General features: G+C 44.6%; 1 protein-coding gene across 1 annotated transcript in view; it reads right to left on the bottom strand.

The window, feature by feature from the left end:
- Nucleotides 1-18,747, bottom strand: part of E2F3 (E2F transcription factor 3) — a gene marked incomplete at both ends in the record, with an annotated part of 84,603 nt that overhangs the window by 8,656 nt on the left and 57,200 nt on the right. The window contains 4 exon segments of the mRNA XM_080709784.1: nucleotides 162-168; nucleotides 170-329; nucleotides 1,337-1,556; nucleotides 3,662-3,773. Of these exon segments, the coding sequence (XP_080565910.1) occupies nucleotides 162-168; nucleotides 170-329; nucleotides 1,337-1,556; nucleotides 3,662-3,773 (499 nt within the window).

Raw genomic sequence — 18,747 nt, 5'->3', positions numbered from 1 at the left:
ACCATCTTACCATCAACAGTGCCTTCTTAGCCAAACCTAAAAAAGGTACACGCGTGTACACACACACACACACACACACACACAGAGTAAAATATACCTGGTGCATAAGTCAGACTGTCAACTCTCGACACGGTCTAGAAGGTACTAGGCCTTAGTAGCACAAAGGATATCTTTGATTCTCTGAATCCTCGGTTAACAGTTTGAGGTCCAGGGTACAGCTTTGGATCAGTTCATCTAATTTCTTTTCCTCCTGACTGAGCTCAGTCACTTCTTTGGACAGGCCTTGGCACTGGGCCAGCATGCTCCCATCTTCAGACAGACTGCAGCCCCTGGAAGCCAAACACAGGCCCATCAGACAGCATGGACACACAGAACTGGTCCTCTGGGTGGATGCCCCTCGACACAGGAGGTCGCACTGCTTGTTAGCCAGGTGTTAAAAGCAAAGCTTCATAGATGTTTTTCAAAATTCCACCCTGTACTTTACATCCCCCCCATCCCCCAAAAAGGAAAAATACATTTTCAGGGTTTTTTTTCCCCTCAAAAAGATGCTTATCTCTTCTGAGGGCTCAAATTCAGAGGCTACCACCCCACCCATCACATGCCTACTGGGGGGAAGAAAAAAAGAAAGAGAGAAAAAAAAAGGATAAAAGATACAGAAATATAGGAAAGATGGAATGGTTAAAAAAAAAAATCACTCATAAGCATGAAAGACCCTGGTAGGTTCTGAGGGTCATATACCAATAACTAAAAAGAAGAGGAAGTTTGAAAGAAGAGATATATCAAGTATCTGCAAGAACAAAGCCTCCAACTCAATAGGTTTCTCTACAACATAGGTCAAAATGACTTACCCAGCTGCCCAAGATCCCAAGAGCACAAAAAAGTTACCTAGTCATAATGCTTGAAACTCAGTTTTCCAAAGCCACCCTAAACACACGCAGGCCCTCCAACACCCTTCACAACCCAAAGCTGCACTTATAAAAAGCCACAGTTAATTGCCAAACCCCTACTAGAGATGGGCCCGGGGCATGTGTGAACATCTCTCAGATCACACCTGTGTGCACACAAACATGGTTGTGACAGCCGAGCCGCATCCCCATTCACAATCACCGGGGCCGGTTCAGTTCCAGGGTTCCCTGGTTTTGGAAATTGCCAAATATTCAATCCTGTGATCTCTGATGCTAAGTCTGTGTAAAAAGATTCCTGCCCAAGGAATTGAGGACAGAGAAAGCAAAAAAAAAAAAAAAAAAAAAAAAAAAAAAAAAAAGGTAATGCGTGAGTCTGGACACGGAAGCCGGGACAGGAGAAACTGAGGCAGGCGGCGGGGAACCCCACTCACATCCACTGCACGTTGTTCTTGGACTTCTTCTTGATGAGGTGGATGCCTTCCAGCACGTTGGTGATGTCGTAAATCCTCCTCTTCTGCACCTTCAGAACCTCGGCCGCCTTGTTCAAATCCAGGACCCCGTCGGGCGACTGGCTCAGCAGCTGAATGAACTTCTTGGTGAGCAGACCGAGCGACGTATCATACCGCGTTTTTTCTGAGGGAGATTTTGGAGCTTAAAGAAAAACAAAAGAAACCGAACGGGTGGGGGGATAGGGGGAGAGGGAAAGAAATGAAGGGTTTCTTTGCAGTTAAGCAAGCCCTTTTCCCACTGCAGCCCGAGGATTAGTATTTGAAGCAAAGCTGTTTTTGGCGAGTTACAGAAAGCTATGAAATTGCCTTATTAGAAAAGGAAGGGAAGCCGGGCGTGGTGGCGCACGCTTGTAATCCCAGCATTCGGGAGGCTGAGACCTGGAGGATCGCGGTTCGCGGACAGCCTCAGCTACTTAGTGAGGCCCTCTGCAATTCAGTGAGACCTGGTTTCAAAATAAAGAATAAAAAATAGGGCAGGGGGTGTAGCCCGGAGGTCAAATGCCCCTGGGTTCCATCCCCAGACCCGCAAAAAAAAAAAAAAAAAAAAAAAAGGAAGGGACAATAAAAATCCCTGTGTTTGATTAGAGCGGTTTTTTTTTTTCATTTGAATTTCTCAGTAGATTGGCTCGCTCTTTTTTTCTTTCTTTCTTCCTTCCTTCCTTCCTTCCTTCCTTCCTTTCTTTCTTTCTTCGGTGGTGGTACTGGGGATGGATCCCAGGGGCTTTCTCCCTCTGGGCTATACTCTCAGACCTATTTTATATCTTATTTGGAAACAGGGTCTCACTAAGTTGCTGAGAGCCTAAGTAGCTGAGGCTGGCTTCGAACCTGTGCGATTCTGCTCTTATGTACTGGGATTACAAGCGTGCACCACAATGCCTGGCTTTCTCAGTAGATTGTACACTGGCCTGCTCTACTCTCTAATGAAGCACAGCACACGTGGTAGGTGTTCAAAAATTATCTTTTGAATTATCTTTTTGAAAAGATGCTGGAGCTTAGGGAATTATACTTATGGGGTCTAACATAATAAAGCCAGGTGATGGCTTTCCCCCTGGGAAACGGACTCAAACAGACTGGAGACCTTCAGTGATACATGGTGTATGTATCACTGGCCATCAGTTTTTCAAACAATGCTTCATTCTGATGCAGAACACCTGAAAAAGTATCCCAAGTCCCCATCTCTCATAAATAAAATTCCTTTACCTAACACTGCCTTTATTCTCTTATAGATGCAAAAACAAAAAAAAAAAAAAATTTTTTTTTTTTTTTTTGTGGTACTGGGGTTTCTGGAAACCCTTCTATCTCTGGGCTATACTCTCAGATCTATTTTTATTTGGAAACAGGGTCTCTTAAGCCAGCAAGGCTGGCTTTGGACCTGTGCGATCCTCCTGTCTCTGCCTCCCAAGCGCGGGGATTACAAGCGTGTGTCATCACGCCCGGCCTCAAACTGAAATTTTTTTTTTTTGGTGGTACTGGGGTTCCTGGAAGCCCTTCTACCTCCGGGCTACACTCCCAGACCTATTTTTACATTTTCATTTTTGGAAACAGGGTCTCCTAAGCCAGCGCGTGGCTGGCTTCGAACCTGCGCGATCCTCCTGTCTCCGCCTCCCAAGCGCGGGGATTACAAGCGTGCGCCACCACGCCCGGCCAAACTGAAATTTTGATCTAGGATTACACACATTTTGTATATGACCTAATGCATCAACTGCTGGTGAAGGACAGTCTCGTTTGGCCTTTACATTAAATGCAAATACATGAAGGGACTATTTGGTTATTTCTAGCCTCCTTCTCTCCCTCTCAAAAGAAATGATGATAGAATTTGATAGAAATGGAAACCAGTGCAATCAATTCTTCTGCTATCATACGCTAAGCTGGAGACCGAGATCGCCACAGACATTATGACCTCTGGCACAGTTTGCCTACACTCGGTTAGTTGCAGACTCTAAAAAGTCATGTCCATTAAGGGAAGGTAAAATCTAATTTGATTGTAGAACGGTGCCAAAAGCTTAGATTTTTAAGCTGAAAATGAAACTGCACTCAGTTTTCCCTCATGCCAGTATCCAGGTCCTGGAGTGATGGGAGCCTTTTGCTAGGTGTCTACAGAAACTATATTCACTTTGCACAGAAAGAAATGAAAAAGAACCAAACGTGCCCAAATTATTCACACCTTGGCATCCTTCCAGCCACAAGCTCTGCCAGTTGGGAATCCCACACCGAGGAGAGTAAGAAGAGAACTGAGAGAATCCTTACTTTTTGGACTATCTGGACTTCGGAGTGCAGCTCTTCCTTTGCCCTTGGGGGTTTTCAGACCATCTGAGAGGTACTGATGACCGCCTTCCCCCAGCTCCAGCCTTCGCTTTGCCTGCAACGAGAAAGCGCCATTACTGTTCATCGTCTTTGCTCCGCCACACCCCCAAAGCTTGTCATCTCCCCCAGCCAGGAGTCTAGCTCAGGAGGCCAGGCTGGCGAAGGAACGCTCTCCACCCGCAGCGCTCGCACGTCGTCCGCACTCAGACAGACGGACCCAGCGATCCTACGCCTGAGGTCCAAGGGGCCAACTTAGTTCATTTATTCATTGATTCAACACATGTGCCAAGCATGGGGCTGGTAGCTAAGGACATCACACGCACCACAGAATATAAATCGACACTCCTGTCCATCTCCTGTTCTGGCCTGGACCCGCTTCCTCCAGTTCCCCAAACACTGTTTACTTGCATCATTACACACACTGCTATGATTGTAGAAGTCACTTATCTGTCATTTGTTGCAAGGCACAGGAGCTTTCCCATTTATCTTTGTATACCCCGTGCTTGGCGCAGAGCCCGAGTCCCTGTAGGCATTCACTCACTCTCTCTATATGTGTTCATTAAAAGCATGATTGAATCGTAACACAACCAGCCAGACGACCAGCAGCCCTTCGTCAGAAAAACAACATTGCAAAAACTTCAACCTCTATCGCCTTCTTCAGCTAGTGACCAAATCTGGCAAGCGAGAAGCCCTCAGCCAAATTCTTTTCTGTTTTGTGGTACTGGGAATTGGACCCAAGCACCATTCTATTTCTGAGCTACATAGCCCTATCTTATTTTTAAACTTTGAAACAGGGTCTCACTAATTTGCTGAGGTTGGCTATGACCTTGCAATCCACCTGTCTCAGCCTCCCAAGTACTGGGATGCCAAGAAGTGTGCACCGACATGCCTAGCTCTAAGTTTTTAATTTAACTTCACTTTTTTTTTTTTTTTTTTTGGGTGGTCCTGGAGGTGGAACCCAGAGGCTTTCTACCTCCTATACTCCCAGACCTATTTTATACTTTATTTTAGAAACAGGGTCTCACTAAGTTGCTGAGAGCCTCACTAAGTAGCTGAGGCTGGCTTTGAACCTGTGCGATCCTCCTGTCAGCCTCCCAAGCGCAGGGATGACAAGCGTGTGCCACCACGCCCGGCTTAACTTTTAAAAATCTGTGTAGCCGGGCGTGGTGGCGCACACTTATAATCCCAGTACTAGAGAGGCTGAGATAGGAGGATCACAGGTTCGAGGCCAGCCTCAGGTACTTAGGCCCTTTGAAACTTAGTGAAACCCTGTTTCAAAGTAAAGACTAAAAAATGGGGCTGGGGAGTATAGCTTGGAGGTAGAATGGCCCTTAGTTCAATCCTCAGAATATCACACACACACACACACACACACACACACACACACCCTGTGTAAAATGTCTTCTATATACTGGAACCTGTGCTTAGGGAATCAGAGGTAAGAAGATAGGTAAAGATAGGGCTTGGAGACCACGACAGAAGACAAACAACTAAATAAGCTGCTGTTAGGTAGTACCTCTACGTTGAAAGACAGGCTCCAACCAGATACCCAGGATGGCAGTAAACTTGGGCACATTGTGGGTAGAATCTTTTAGCGAAATCTGCCATTTCGGATGAATGTCCAGTGATGTGGAAACAAGTAACGACTCATCAGAGGATGATGGATAGCCAGCTTCCCCAAGAAGCTATCAGCCAAAACTACTACACGACACTACTGTGTGTACCACACCACCCTACGGGACTGTGTACACGACGGCGGCTCCTGGCCCCGGGCGCATCTGAATTGGTATGTGTTGTAAGTATAAATAGCGCACCACCGCCGGGCGTGGTGGCGCACGCTTGTAATCCCCGCGCTTGGGAGGCAGAAACAGGAGGATCGCGCAGGTTCGAAGCCAGCCGCGCGCTGGCTTAAGAGACCCTGTTTCCAAATAAAAATGTAAAAATAGGTCTGGGAGTGTAGCCCGGAGGTAGAAGGGCTTCCAGAAACCCCAGTACCACCAAAAAAAAAAAAAAAAAAAACAAAAAAAAAACAAAAAACAACAACAAAAAAAACCTTAAAGGCACCCTTACTGCCAGAGAACCACTCAGATGTCCCAGCCCTTCTAAAGGAATCAATCAGAGATCCATAAATCCATGCCAGAAATAAATGAGCCACGAAAGAAGGGCAGCCCTAGAAATTCTCCCCACAGGGTAAAACTAGGGAGGTCACATCTCCAGCAGGTCGCCAAATGCCTGCCTCCCTGCTGCTCAGGACATGCGAGGTCCTGGAGCTGTCCCTTCCTGGCGTTGTTTCCTCTTTTCCAAAGGGATGTTTCTGTTGGTGGTCCTTTATTTTTCCTCTGCTGCTCTGAGGATGAGAGGGCTACTCTGGATTGACAGAACCGCATATTACCTGTAGGCCCCAGATCTGAACATGGTGCAGTAACCTGACCCTTTGAGAGAACGACTAAGACTGCAGAGGTCTGGTTGAGCAGTAATATTTTAATGGTTAATTTGACACCTGCTGGGCAAAACAAAACAAAACAAAACAACAACAACAAAAAACCTGGATGGCAGGATCTACATAGAGCAGGTGAGCTCTGCCCATACTGCCCCACTCTGGGCAGTGAGAAGTTTCGCTGTCATCTCCATTTTTTTGGGGGGGGGTACTGGGGATGGAACCCAGGGGCATTCTATCTCTGAGTCACACCCCCAGCCTAATTTCTTATTCTTTGTTTTGAAACAGGGCCTCACTGAGTTGCAAAGGGTCTAAGTAGCTGAGGCTGGCCGTGAACTGTGATCCTCCTGTCTCAGCCTCCCAAATGCTGGGATTGCAAGTGTGCGCCACCATGCCTGCCTTCATCTCTATTTTTGTTTGCTTACAGCTTTCACATTCTGCTGAATGGAGGTGTGACACTGTGAGGTATCAATCTGGTCTTCATCCAGTTTCCTGGGCACACACACCCAAGATCCTTGGGCTCTCTAAAGTGGTAAGTGTCTTTCTGTACGTTAACAAGATGACTGATGGCTGGTCACTGGGAAACCAAGGCATGACTTGGGGTTGGGACTCTTAGCCACACCCTAATATCCCGGGAGGAGAGAGGAGCTGAAGGCTGCACCAATGGCCAATAATTTAAGCAGACACACTTAAGGAATGAAGGCTGCCATAAAAACTGAGTTTCCAGAGCTCCTGGACAGCCAAACACATGGAGGTTCCTGGAGGGCAGTGCACACAGGCAGGGCTTGGAAATCCACATTCCTCCCTATACCTCAACCTGTGCATCTCCTCATCTGCTTCCTTCGTAGGATCCTTTATAATAAACTAATAAATGTCAGTAAAAGTGTTTCACTGAGTTCTGTAAGTCGATCAAGCAAATCAGCTGTACCCTGAAGGGATCATGGGAATTCTTACAGCTGGTCAGTCGAAAACATAAGCGCAACCACCTGGAGCTTGGGATTCGGGTGGCAGTCCTGCAGGACAGAGCTCTCCACCTGCCAGCATCTCCAGGGAGTCAGCGTCAGAGCTGAACTGAATCAGAGGCCAGCACAGCAGAATGGTTGTTCTTAAGACTTCAGCCCTGTGTATCATGTATCATTACATGCTCTAACACAGCTGTACAGTTAAACATTTCTTTGTTTTTTTTTTCTGGGTCTGGGTCTGGAACCCAGGGGCACTGGACCTCTGTGCTACACCCCGTGCCCTATTTTTTAATTCTTTATCTTGAGACAGGGTCTCACTAAGTTGCAAAGGGCCTCACTAAGTAGCTGAGGCTGGCAGGGAACCACGATCCTCCAGTCTCAGCCTCCCAAATGCTGGGATTACTAGCGTGCGCCACCACACCCGGCTTGCAGTTAAACATTTCTAAAAACAGAAGTATGGGCCAGGTGTGGTGGCACACACTTGTAATCCCCGTGCTTGGGAGGCAGAGACAGGAGGATCGCGCAGGTTTGAAGCAAGCAGCGCGCGCTGGCTTAGGAGACCCTGTTTCCAAATAAAAATGTAAAAATAGGTCTGGGAGTGTAGCCCAGAGGTAGAAGGGCTTCCAGGAACCCCAGTACCACCAGTAATAATAATAATAATGCCAAATTCTTTCATGATATCCTTCTAGGCTTGGCTTCCCAAACACTTGAAAGAATATGTTCAGTACTCCCAGCACTTAGGAGGCTGAAACAGCAGGTTCAAGGCCAGCTTCAGTGACCTAGCAAAAGCTGGGTGTGGTGGCACATGATTGTAATCCCAGCTCAGGAGGCTGAGACCCTAAGATTGGAGGACAGCCTCAGCTACTTAGTGAGGCCCTTTACAACTTAGTGAGACCCTGTTTCAAAATAAAGAATAAGAGCCGGGCGTGGTGGCGCAAGCTTGTAATCCCTGTGTTTGGGAGGCGGAGACAGGAGGATCGCGCAGGTTCGAAGCCAGCCTCTCTGGCTTAAGAGACCCTGTCTCCAAATAAAAATATAAAAATGGATCTGGGAGTGTAGCCCAGAGGTAGAATGGTTTCCAGGAACCCCAGTACCACAAACAAATAAAAATTAAAAGAAAAATAAAAAGGCTGGATGTATAGCTCAGAGGTAGAATGCCCCTGGGGAAGGAAAGAAAGAAAGGAAGGAAGGAAAAAGGGCTGGGGTGTAGCTTGTAGGTAGAATGTCCCTGGATTCCACCCCTAGTACTGAAAAAAAAAAAAAAAAAAAAAAAAAAAAAAAAAAAGGGCTAGGGGTGTAGCATAGAGATAGAACACTTCTGCGTTCACTCCTCCCCCCCCCCTCTCTCTTTCTATCTGTCTTATCTATCTTACCTATCTATCTCACACACACGAATTCAAAGCCAGGCATGGTGGCGCATGCTTATAAAACCAGCATTTGGGAGGCTGAGTGAGACAGGAGGATCGCAGTTCACAGACAGCCTCAGCTGCTTAGTGAGGCCCTTTGCAACTCAGTGTGAGACCCTGTTTCAAAATAAAGAATAAAAACTAGGCTGGGGATGTAGCTCGGAGTTAGAATGCCCCTGGGTTCCATCTTCAGCACCACACACACAAAAACAGAAAAAATTCTCAAAGTCATCTGATGAATAAATCACAAAGCTCCAACATTACACGCCTGTAATCCCAGTACTTGTGAGGTTGAGATAGGAAGATCACAGGTTCACAGCCAGATTGTTACAAAATAAAAAATAAGACTTGGGGTATAGCTCATAGGTGGAATGCCCTTGGCTTCAATACCCAGCACCGTAATCCATCCATCCATTCATATATGTACACACAAACTTACATACATGAAAAAGAAATAGGGCTGGGGGGTATAGCTAAAAGGTAGAATGCCCCTGGGTTTAACCTCTAGTACCACAAAATAAAGAAATAAGTATTTCAAAAGCAGGTGTGAATAGTAAATAGTGATAGTGTGTACTTTTGTGGGGAAATCATATGCGTAGAAAGCAAGTATCTCAAGATACACTCCATACCAAAGAGTTTAAAAGCATTCGTCTTTGGCTGGTAGGCTTATGGTGATTTTACTTTCTTCTTAGCTTTTTATATTTCAAAATCATTTTAAAGTGAGCGTGGGTTACTTGCATAACAAGAAAAGTAAAAATCATTTCCATTTGGGTAAAACAAAAGAAGCTTGGTGGTTTATTTTTTAGATCGCTAAAGTCTTACATACTATCCAATGCGTATTGGTTCAAAACAGAGCCGGGTGAGCCAACAGGAAGGGAAGCCCAGCTTCATGGTGGGAAGGGAAGTGATGTTCTTATCCACCATGCACCTGAGCTTCAGGAGAAATTAAATCAAGAGCAAGGCATGGGCAACTGCGTATTAATACACTGAAGGCTAAAACAAATCCTCTTCCCCTCCCTGGGGAATGGAGAATATAGGCCAGGAAAAGAACTTAGAGATAAGATACATTTTGTCTCAAAGTCAAAGATGAGTTGGGGCATTTTGAACAGAGGAAGAAGGAAAATTAAAAAAGAAATTACAAATAAAGAGGAGGACCTGGTTAGGTTCACTAACAATATGACCAAAAGGCAGAGAATTTCCAAGCTTGAGACCAGACCACAGTGGACCTTACTTAGATTCTAGCCATTGATCAGGGCATAAGGATTTTAAAAACATCTAGTTTCTAAGCCGGGCGTGGTAGCACACGCTTGTAATCCCAGGACTTGAGAGGATGAGACAGGAGGATCTGGGTTTGTGGACAGCCTCAGCTACTTCGTGAGGCCCTTTGCAACTCAGTGAGATCCTGTTTCAAAATAAAGAATAAAAAATAGTGCTGGGGCATAACTTGGAGGTAGAATGCCCCTGGGTTCCAAAACTGGTACTGAAAAAAAAAAAAAATCTAGTTTCTAGATGTGAGTACCTATGAACTCAATTTCCCTACCACCATTTTTCAGTCCATTCAAGATGCTGATGGGGTGCTTGCTGTGTGTCAGCACGTGGGCATATGATTATCACACAAGATACAGGCCAATTCATGTAACGAGAAACATAGAATAAATACCAGGAAAGCAGAAGGAAGGGCTGAAAGAAGTGGGCAGAGGTCTGGGGAGAATGACTAGACGCGGCCGAGCCTGAGCTAGGTCTCTGAAAGTGAATGGGCTTTGTTCTGCAGAGCAGGGAGGGAGGCTGGGGGCAGCTGAACTGGCTGTTGATGCCTGAAGAGCACAGAGCCCTGGAATGAGACTGAGCACCCAAAGCGGTCTTGGGTGCAGAAGGATAAAGAAGGGGGACAGCTCACGCCACGCCCATGACCACACTCCAGGGTCAACTTGTCATTGGAATGAGGAGTTCCTTAAGGTGACATCCAAGGTCTTCCTCTAGCTCTTTTTTTTTTTTTTTGGTGGTACTGGGGGTGGAACCCAGAGGCTATTCTACCTCTGGGCTATACTCCCAGACATATTTTATACTTTATTTGGAAACAGGGTCTCACCAAGTTGCTGAGAGCCTCACTAAGTAGCTGAGGCTGGCTTTGCTTTTGTTTGTTTGTTTGTTTTGGTGGTACCGGGGTTCCTGGAAGCCCTTCTACCTCCGGGCTCACCCCCAGACCTATTTTTACATTTTTGTTTGGAAACAGGGTCTCCTAAGCCAGCGCGCGCGGCTGGCTTCGAACCTGCGCGATCCTCCTGTCTCTGCCTCCCAAGCGTGGGGATTACAAACGTGCGCCACCACGCCTGGCAGCTGAGGCTGGCTTTGAACCTGTGCGACCCTCCTGTCTCAACCTCCCAAGTGCAGGGATTACAAGTGTGTGTCACCACACCTGGCTTCTCTGGTTTTTTTAAGGGAGAGGTAAAGTTCAGAATCCAGGAAGGGTAGAACCTTCAGTGAGCCTATCACAAACCAACTACCCCAGAAAAGAATAACTGGCGAATTAGTAGGTAAACAGAAAATCCCAACCAAACAACCCCCCACTACTCACTGGATCACTAGAATGGACCCCATGGCTGGTCATTTTGCTTGTCCTTTAAACTTGGGTATCATAATGTCGCTACAGCTTATATGTGTGGACTAATTTGGGAATCTAACCACATATATTATAGATGAATGTCTCTAAAGGTAAAGAAACCTCAAACTGATTCGACTTTTGGGAAAGAAGTCAATTTAACTATGATCTCGTAAATGCCTCCCTTTTTGTTTTTAAGAATAAGATCACTTAAATGCAAACAGGTGTACACAATTCTTAAAACTCTGCCAGCTCAGAGAACTTAGAATGGTGACTTTCCCAAGGGAACCAATTTTACTATTAATCTGGTTACCTCTGTGGCTCTAATACGCTCATGCAGTATTTCTTGACTTAGCCACTTTTTTTTTTTTAAATTCTTTCTGGTACTGGAGATTGAACCCAGAGCATTCTACCTCCAAGATATATCCCTAGTCTTTCCCCCTTGAAATAGGGTCATGTTAAGTTTCCGAGGCTGGCCTAGAACCTGTAATCCTCCTATCTCATCCCAAGTATGGGATTACCGGCTGTACCACCACACCTGACTGTCATTTTGGTTATCATGTACTGACATCCTTTGATGACACCACACCCACTTCTTTCCTTTCTTTTTCCATATTTGCAACATCTGTACTTTGGGATAAACAGCTGGTGCTGGCCGGGCATGGCAGCACATGTTTGTAATCCCAGCATTTGGGAGTCTGAGACAGGAAGATCGTGGTTCGAGGACAGCCTCAACTACTTAGTGAGGCCCTTTGCAACTCAGTGAAACCCTGTTTCAAAGTAAAGAATAAAAAATAGGGCTGGGCTTCTGTTACCTGTGCCATTGAAATCATATCCAAGAAATCACTGCCAATTTCAATGTTGTAAGGTTTAATGACCCAGATTTTCTTCTAAAAGTTTATAGTCTTAAGATTTATATTTAGGTCTTTTATCGATTTTGAGTTAATATTTGTATATGGTGTTAGGTAAGGGTCTAATTTTATTCTTTTTCATGTAATTATTATTTTTAAACAATATTTAGTTAAAAGATTATTATTTCCTCCACCAAATGTTCGTGGAAACCTTGTAAAAAATAACTTGAAAATATATGGAAGAATTTATCTCTAGGCTTTTATTTAACTCCAATGGTTTATATATCTGCCTTTATAACAGTATTACACTGTTTCAATTATTGTAGCTTTATATGGTTTGAAACCAGAAAATATACATTTGTTCTTTTTCAAGATCGTTTTGGGTATCTAGAGTCCATAATCCATATTAGGATAGATTTTTTTCTGAAAAATAAATAAATGTATGATAGTTTCACCTAAAAAAAAGAAAAGAAAAAAATATTCTCTGGTAAGAAAGAAAGCAAAAAGAAATATTGAAATGCTATCTTTAAGTCATCAAAAGCTTGGTATCAGACAAATGAAATTGTTATGTGAGATTATCATTGTTAATTTTGGATAAACTGCCATAATACTAGATATCAACCACTAAGCCAAGTATGGGAAGGAGGGATGGGGAGGGACCGGGGTGGGGATCGGGTGGGGGCTGACTGGGCAATGTGTGCATGTATGTCTACAAAAGTTTTTTTTTTATCCCATTATGATGTATGAATACAGTGCACCAATTAAAAAATAAATTTTTATTTTAAGATAAATAGAGCCCAGGGTGGCCTCAAACTTTAAAACCTTCTGTTTCAACCTTTTTGTGTAGCTGAGATTACGGTTGTGCACCACCACACCCAGTTTCTTTAGCATTATTTTGTACAGAAGGCCACTGTTAAAATGCATTGCTGCCCTGAGGGTTTTTTTTTTTTTGTAAAAAAATAAAATAAAATAAAATCACATAAAAAGAAAAAAAAATAGGGCTGGGGTGTAGTTTGGAGGTAGAATGTCCCTGGGTTCCATCCCTAATACTGAAAGAAAAAATAAAATAAAAAAACCCACTGGTGTACATCCTGACTGTATGCTTCAATGACTGTTCACCAGAGTCAAACCAGTTACTGAGGCTGCATTTCCCTCCTTGGAAAGCTGCTTCGGTTTTAATTCTTTTTCTGTTGGCACGATGGCCTAGGTGGACGTGGGTCATTTCATCTGACCAGTGTCTGAACCTTGCTTCTTACGCTTAGAAAACCCCCCAGTTGATCAGTCTCTTGTGGGAGGCCAGCACATCTCCTCCAGTAGTAGCAACAGCCAGCGCTCTCCTTTCCAGGGAATCAGCCTCTGGCGGCTGGTGTGCCGGGCTCCTTCGGTTTGACACCGTGGCTGCTGGTTATTCCTGCTATTTTCCAAAGCTGGTTCTTTCCTCTTCCTGCTGAATCCTGGGAGTGATCTGATATCCTTTCAATAAATTCCTTTTCTGCTTTAATGAGCCAGCGTTAGGTTCCTACTGTTTGAAACCGAGTCAGCTTCCTGATCCCACTGTTCATCGACAGCCTTCCTGGAACACATCCCAACGGTAATACAGAAGATTGAGTTTCAGTTCTTATATACCTGAAAATGTGTATTTTATGCTCACACTTGATAGTTAAGGACGGAATCTGAGGCTGCAGAGCAGTTGTCCACGAAACTCTGAAGGTTATTTATTTGCTCCATTGGTTTTTACATCCAGTGCTGACGATGGAAAAGCCGGGGGGGGCTCAGGCCCAGGGCCTTACGCGTTCCAGGCAAGTGCTCTAGCACTGAGCGGCATCCCAGCCCTGATTTTAAACCTCCCTGGAAACTTCTAGGTCTGTCTTGACACTTACTGTCAACTTTAATAATATGTATCCAAGACGTGAATGGGTCCTCTCGACTTGGGTTACAAGAAACATTCATAATGTAAATTATTTTCTCTTACTGTCTCCACCTGATCTGTCAGGATCCCTAATCTTCTGGAATTGGCCCCTGAAGCTCCTATATCCTACTGTCCAATTCTTAGTCTTTATATCGAAACTTCACTTCCACTCTCTTACTTTGGGCAATGAGACTTTTAATCCTCAAAGGCATTTGTTTTGTTCTTTAATCTATTTCTTTCTTTCTTTCTTTTCTTTCTTTTTTTTTTTTTTGGTGGTACTGGGAATGGAACCCAGGGGCTTTCTACCACTGAGCTACACTTCTAGACCTATTTTTTATATTTTATTTGGAAACAGGGTCTCACTAAGTTGCTGAGAGCCTCACCAAGTATCCGAGGCTGGCTTTGAACCTGTACAAATCCTCCTGTCTCTGCCTCCCAAGTGCTGGGATTACAAGCGTGTGCCACCACGCCCGGCTTTTAACCAACCTATTTCTATAGCATCTTGTTCTTTTTTTTTTTTTTTTTTGGCAGTACTAGGGATGGAGCCCAGGGGCATTCTACCATTGAGCTACACCCCCAGCCCTATTTTTTAAATTTTTAAACACAGTCTCACTGAGTTGTAAAGGGCCTCACTGAGTAGCTGGGGCTGTCCTAGAACTGTGATCCTCTTGTCTCAGCCCCCCAAATGCTGGGATTACAAGCATGCACCACCATGCCCAGCTATCATCTTGTTCTTTTAAATGAATTTCTCTCTCTGTCTCTCTCTCTCTCTCTCACCCCAACTCCCTCCCTCCCTCCCTCCCTGGAACTCAGGGGCATTCTACCTCCGAGCTACATGCCCAGCCCTACTTCTTATTATTCTTTATTTTGAAACAGGGTCTCACTGAGTTGCAAAGGGCCTAAGCAGCTTGATCCTTCTGTCTCAGCCTCCCGAATACTGGGATTACAAGTGTGCACCACTACGCCCAGCTTAGTTATCTTCTTTCTAATGATACTGATTAGTTCCTTAAACATTAAAAAGTTGTTCTGTTTCCTGTTTAATTGGTTGGCTCCATGGTCATTTCTTCCTGTTTTATAAAAAAAAAAAAAAAAAAAAAGGAAAGAAAGAAAGCAGCTTCTTGACCTCATTCTCTAATTCTGTAGAGTCTTCACGAAGTGTCTGCTCATGCTTCACATCTGTTCATACTGAAGAATGAAGAGATACAGAGATAACTGGATAACTGGGAGCTACGTGAATCCGGACAAGGCTGTCAGTTTGTGACTCTTTTAGGGTAACAACATTGGGAGAGGTTCAAGTTAGGGCAGCATCCTTCAGTGCCAGAAGGAAGCCAATCCGCTAACTTTGAAATTACACAAAAGCTGTCTGGGGATAAACTCTTAGACTGCACATTTATTTTTTATTTTCCCTCAGGACCTCTACCCAGGCCCCTTTCTTCTTTTCTTTTTAGTTTTTTTTTTTTTTTTTTTTTTTTTGGGTGGTACTAGGGATTGAACTCAAGGACATTCTACCTCTGAGCCACACCCCCAGCTCTACTGTATTTTGAAACAGGGTCTAAGTTGCTCAGAGCCTTGCTAAATTGCTGAGGCTGGTCTCGAACCTGAGGTCCTCCTGTCTCAGCTTCCCAAACACTACAAGGATCACAGGTGTGCAACTCAGGCCCCTTCACCCCTTGGCTTTCTTGCACTGGAACCTGCAGGACTCCCCAAGCAGACTAGCACTCGGGTCACAGCTTCCTCTCCTCTACTTGACGGCTCCCCGCTCTATTCTCAGGGTCCAGGACTCTGTTGAATTATCTTGCACACCACGGCTCCACTCTCATTCTCAATAATTAAAAAAGAAGTCTGCAGCGACGTGGCAGTCCACCCCTGTAACCCCAGTACTTGGGAGGCTGAGGCAGGAGGATCACAGGTTTGAGGATAACCTTAGCAAGTAGTGAGACTCCCGGTAACCTAATGAGGCTCTGTTTCAAAATAAAAACAAAATAGAACTGGGGGTGTAGAATGCCCCTGGGTTCAGTTTCTAGTATCCTCCCGCCAAAAAACCTGCTGTTACCCTTTTCATAGAAGCCTCCGGGAAAAAGATGCTGTACGCACAACAGTCTGTCCTTCCGTTTGCAGAAACATTCCTCTGGTATCTAATTCTCACTCTTCAGCAAGTCATACCAACTGCCCACTCTGTGCAAGGCACCTGCTAGGCAGTTTATGCTACTAGGTGAACGCACGTAATAGGAACGATGGTTTCTTTCACATGAAATAACTGCTGACATGCTAATAGCTCTCCCAAGTCTTTACTCCAATAACTGAATATTGATCTTCAAAATCAAAAACCTCTGAAAACCAGTTATAGATTAAGAGTGAGTAGATAAGGAATTGAAAAAGGGCCTAATTAATAAACTGAATAGACACAGTACTCAGATGATATAAAGACAAATGAGTAATATCTTAAATATTGAGAAATGTTATAATGACCTGTTTTCTATCTGTGGGTTACAGAGTTCTCTAAATCAGCGTGATCTGGGACCTAAATATCCCACACGACTCTGAAACCTTATTATTCCATCCGAAGTCTAAATAGTATATGCTTTTGCCAAAATTGCAGAGGAAATTCTGCAGTTAAACTGGTAATTTACAAGAGGGCATTTGCTGGTCGTGGTGGTGCAGGCTTGTAATCCCAGCATTTGGGAGCTGAGACCGAAGGATCGTGGTTCGAGGACAGCCTCAGCTACTTAGTGAGGACCTTCGCAACTCAGTGAGACCCTGTTTCAAAAAAAAAAAAAAAAAAGAGGGCCTTAAATATACTCATACTATCAGATCTATAATGTGTTGTTTCTTTAAAATTACCAATAACCTTAAATATGCAGATACTGCCCATAAAATGAAATTTGGGAATTCTTCAGACAACTCAATTCCCACTTTCAAGATTGGCAAAAGCATTTCAAAGATAACCCCTGCTCGGGCGTCTCCCTCCCACTAGAAAATTATTTAGTTCAACTCTCCGAGTCCTGACTTTTGGTCTTAAGATTTTTATCCTGCTTCATCCCCAGTGGGAGCACCAGGAGCTGGCAAACGTTTCCTATAAAGGGCAAGGTAGTGAATACCCTGGAACTTGTGAGACACCGCTTTCTGTAGCTGCCGCACTCTGCAGCTGTACAGAGAGAAGACAGAAATGGACGGGCTGGGCTGTGTTCCCACATAGCTTTATTTTCAAAACAGGCAACCGGCCAGATCTGGCCCGTGGGCCACTTTGTGGACTCTTGGGATACTCTACTTGCGATCTGCTTGCACTTTTATTAAAAGATAGCTATACTGCTCATACCAGGATTCTAAAGCTTTATGAACAAGAAAGCCAATCATCTTTTTTTTTAGGGGAATGGAATGACAAGTCTCTGTCATGCTCACTCCTTTATTTGAGGACTAGAAACACATACTAAAACTCAAAGCGATGCTGAGCTATCCGCTTGAAGAGTCAGCCCTAATCCCGCACGTAGGAAACAATGAAGACAGTGCTCTGCATGTCCTCAACCATTCAGAGCTAAAAGGACAGTCTATAGATACAATGGAGAGCGATGGACGGTTTCTTACTATGGGTTTGACAGATCTGTTTTAGACAGTAGCCGTTCAATTGCTTCATTACTATTCCCTCTCCTTCTCTCTCCTCCTTCTTCTCTCTCTCTCTCTCTCTCCCCCCCCCTCTCCATTATTGGGGCCTGAGTCCAGGGGTACTTCACCACTGAGCCACACTCCCCAGCCCTTTTAACAGGATCTTGATAAGTCGCCCAGGTTAGCCTTGAACTTGGAATCCTTCTTTCTTAGTCTCCCAAGTAGCTAAGATTACAGGTGCATGCCACTGTGCCAAGTTCCTCCAATGATACACTTTTTCTGTGTGTGTGTGTGTGTGTGTGTGTATAGAGTATTAGAGATTAAACCCAGGAGCAGTCTGCCTCTGAGCTACACCCCCAGTCCTATTTTTAATTTTTATTTTAAAACAGTGTCTCAGTAAGTTGCAGAGGGCCTCACTAAATTGTTGGAGGCTGGCCTTAAACTGTGATCCTCCCATTTCAGCCTCCCAAGTACTGGAATTAAAGGCATATGCCTCCACACCTAGCTTCTACTGAGCTATTCTACTGAGCTATTCTTGATACATTAGAATAACTTCAGAATCCAAGCCAGTGAGGCTCACAGATGCTTCAGAATGCAGGTGCTAAAGTGGCCTATTATTCAGTGCTAGTACAGTAAATCTCAGCTAAAGAGCACATGTTTACATCTCAGTCTGGTTCCCAGGGGCAGCAGGTCCTGGTGGGAAGAGTATCATAAATGATCCCCTGGAGCAGGAAAAGGATAAATGGACCCCAAGACATAAGAACACTGCTGGAAGCCTTATGAACCCAAGAACGACTGAAAGAACTCCCTCTTCAAAACGTTGCTTTAAGAAATATAAGCTGGGTGTGATGGCACAGGCACATTGTAATCCCAGTACTTGAGAGGCTGAGGCAGGAGGATCGCAGGTTTGAGGATAACCTCAGCAACTTAGTTAGAATCTCATCAATTTAGTAAGGCCCTGTTTTAAAATAAAAAAGAAAAATCAGGGTTGGGGGTATAGTTTGGAAGTAGAATGCCCCTGGGTTCAATCCCCAATACCCCCCACCCCGGCCACATTTTACAGATAGCTGTGCCAGGTGTGGTGATACATGCTTGTGATCCCAGCATTTGGGAGGCTGAGACAGGAGGATCATGGTTCACTAAGTAGCTTAGTGAGGCCCTTTCAACTCGGTGAGATTCTGTTTCAAAATAAAGAATAAGCCGGGCATGGTGGCGCATGCTTGTAATCCTTGTGCTTTGGAGGCGGAGACAGGAGGATTGCGCAG

The sequence above is a fragment of the Muscardinus avellanarius genome, assembly GCF_963383645.1.
Source record: "Muscardinus avellanarius genome assembly, chromosome: 14".
Taxonomy (NCBI): Eukaryota; Metazoa; Chordata; class Mammalia; order Rodentia; family Gliridae; genus Muscardinus; species Muscardinus avellanarius.
This window is presented reverse-complemented; position numbering and strand designations above follow the sequence as displayed.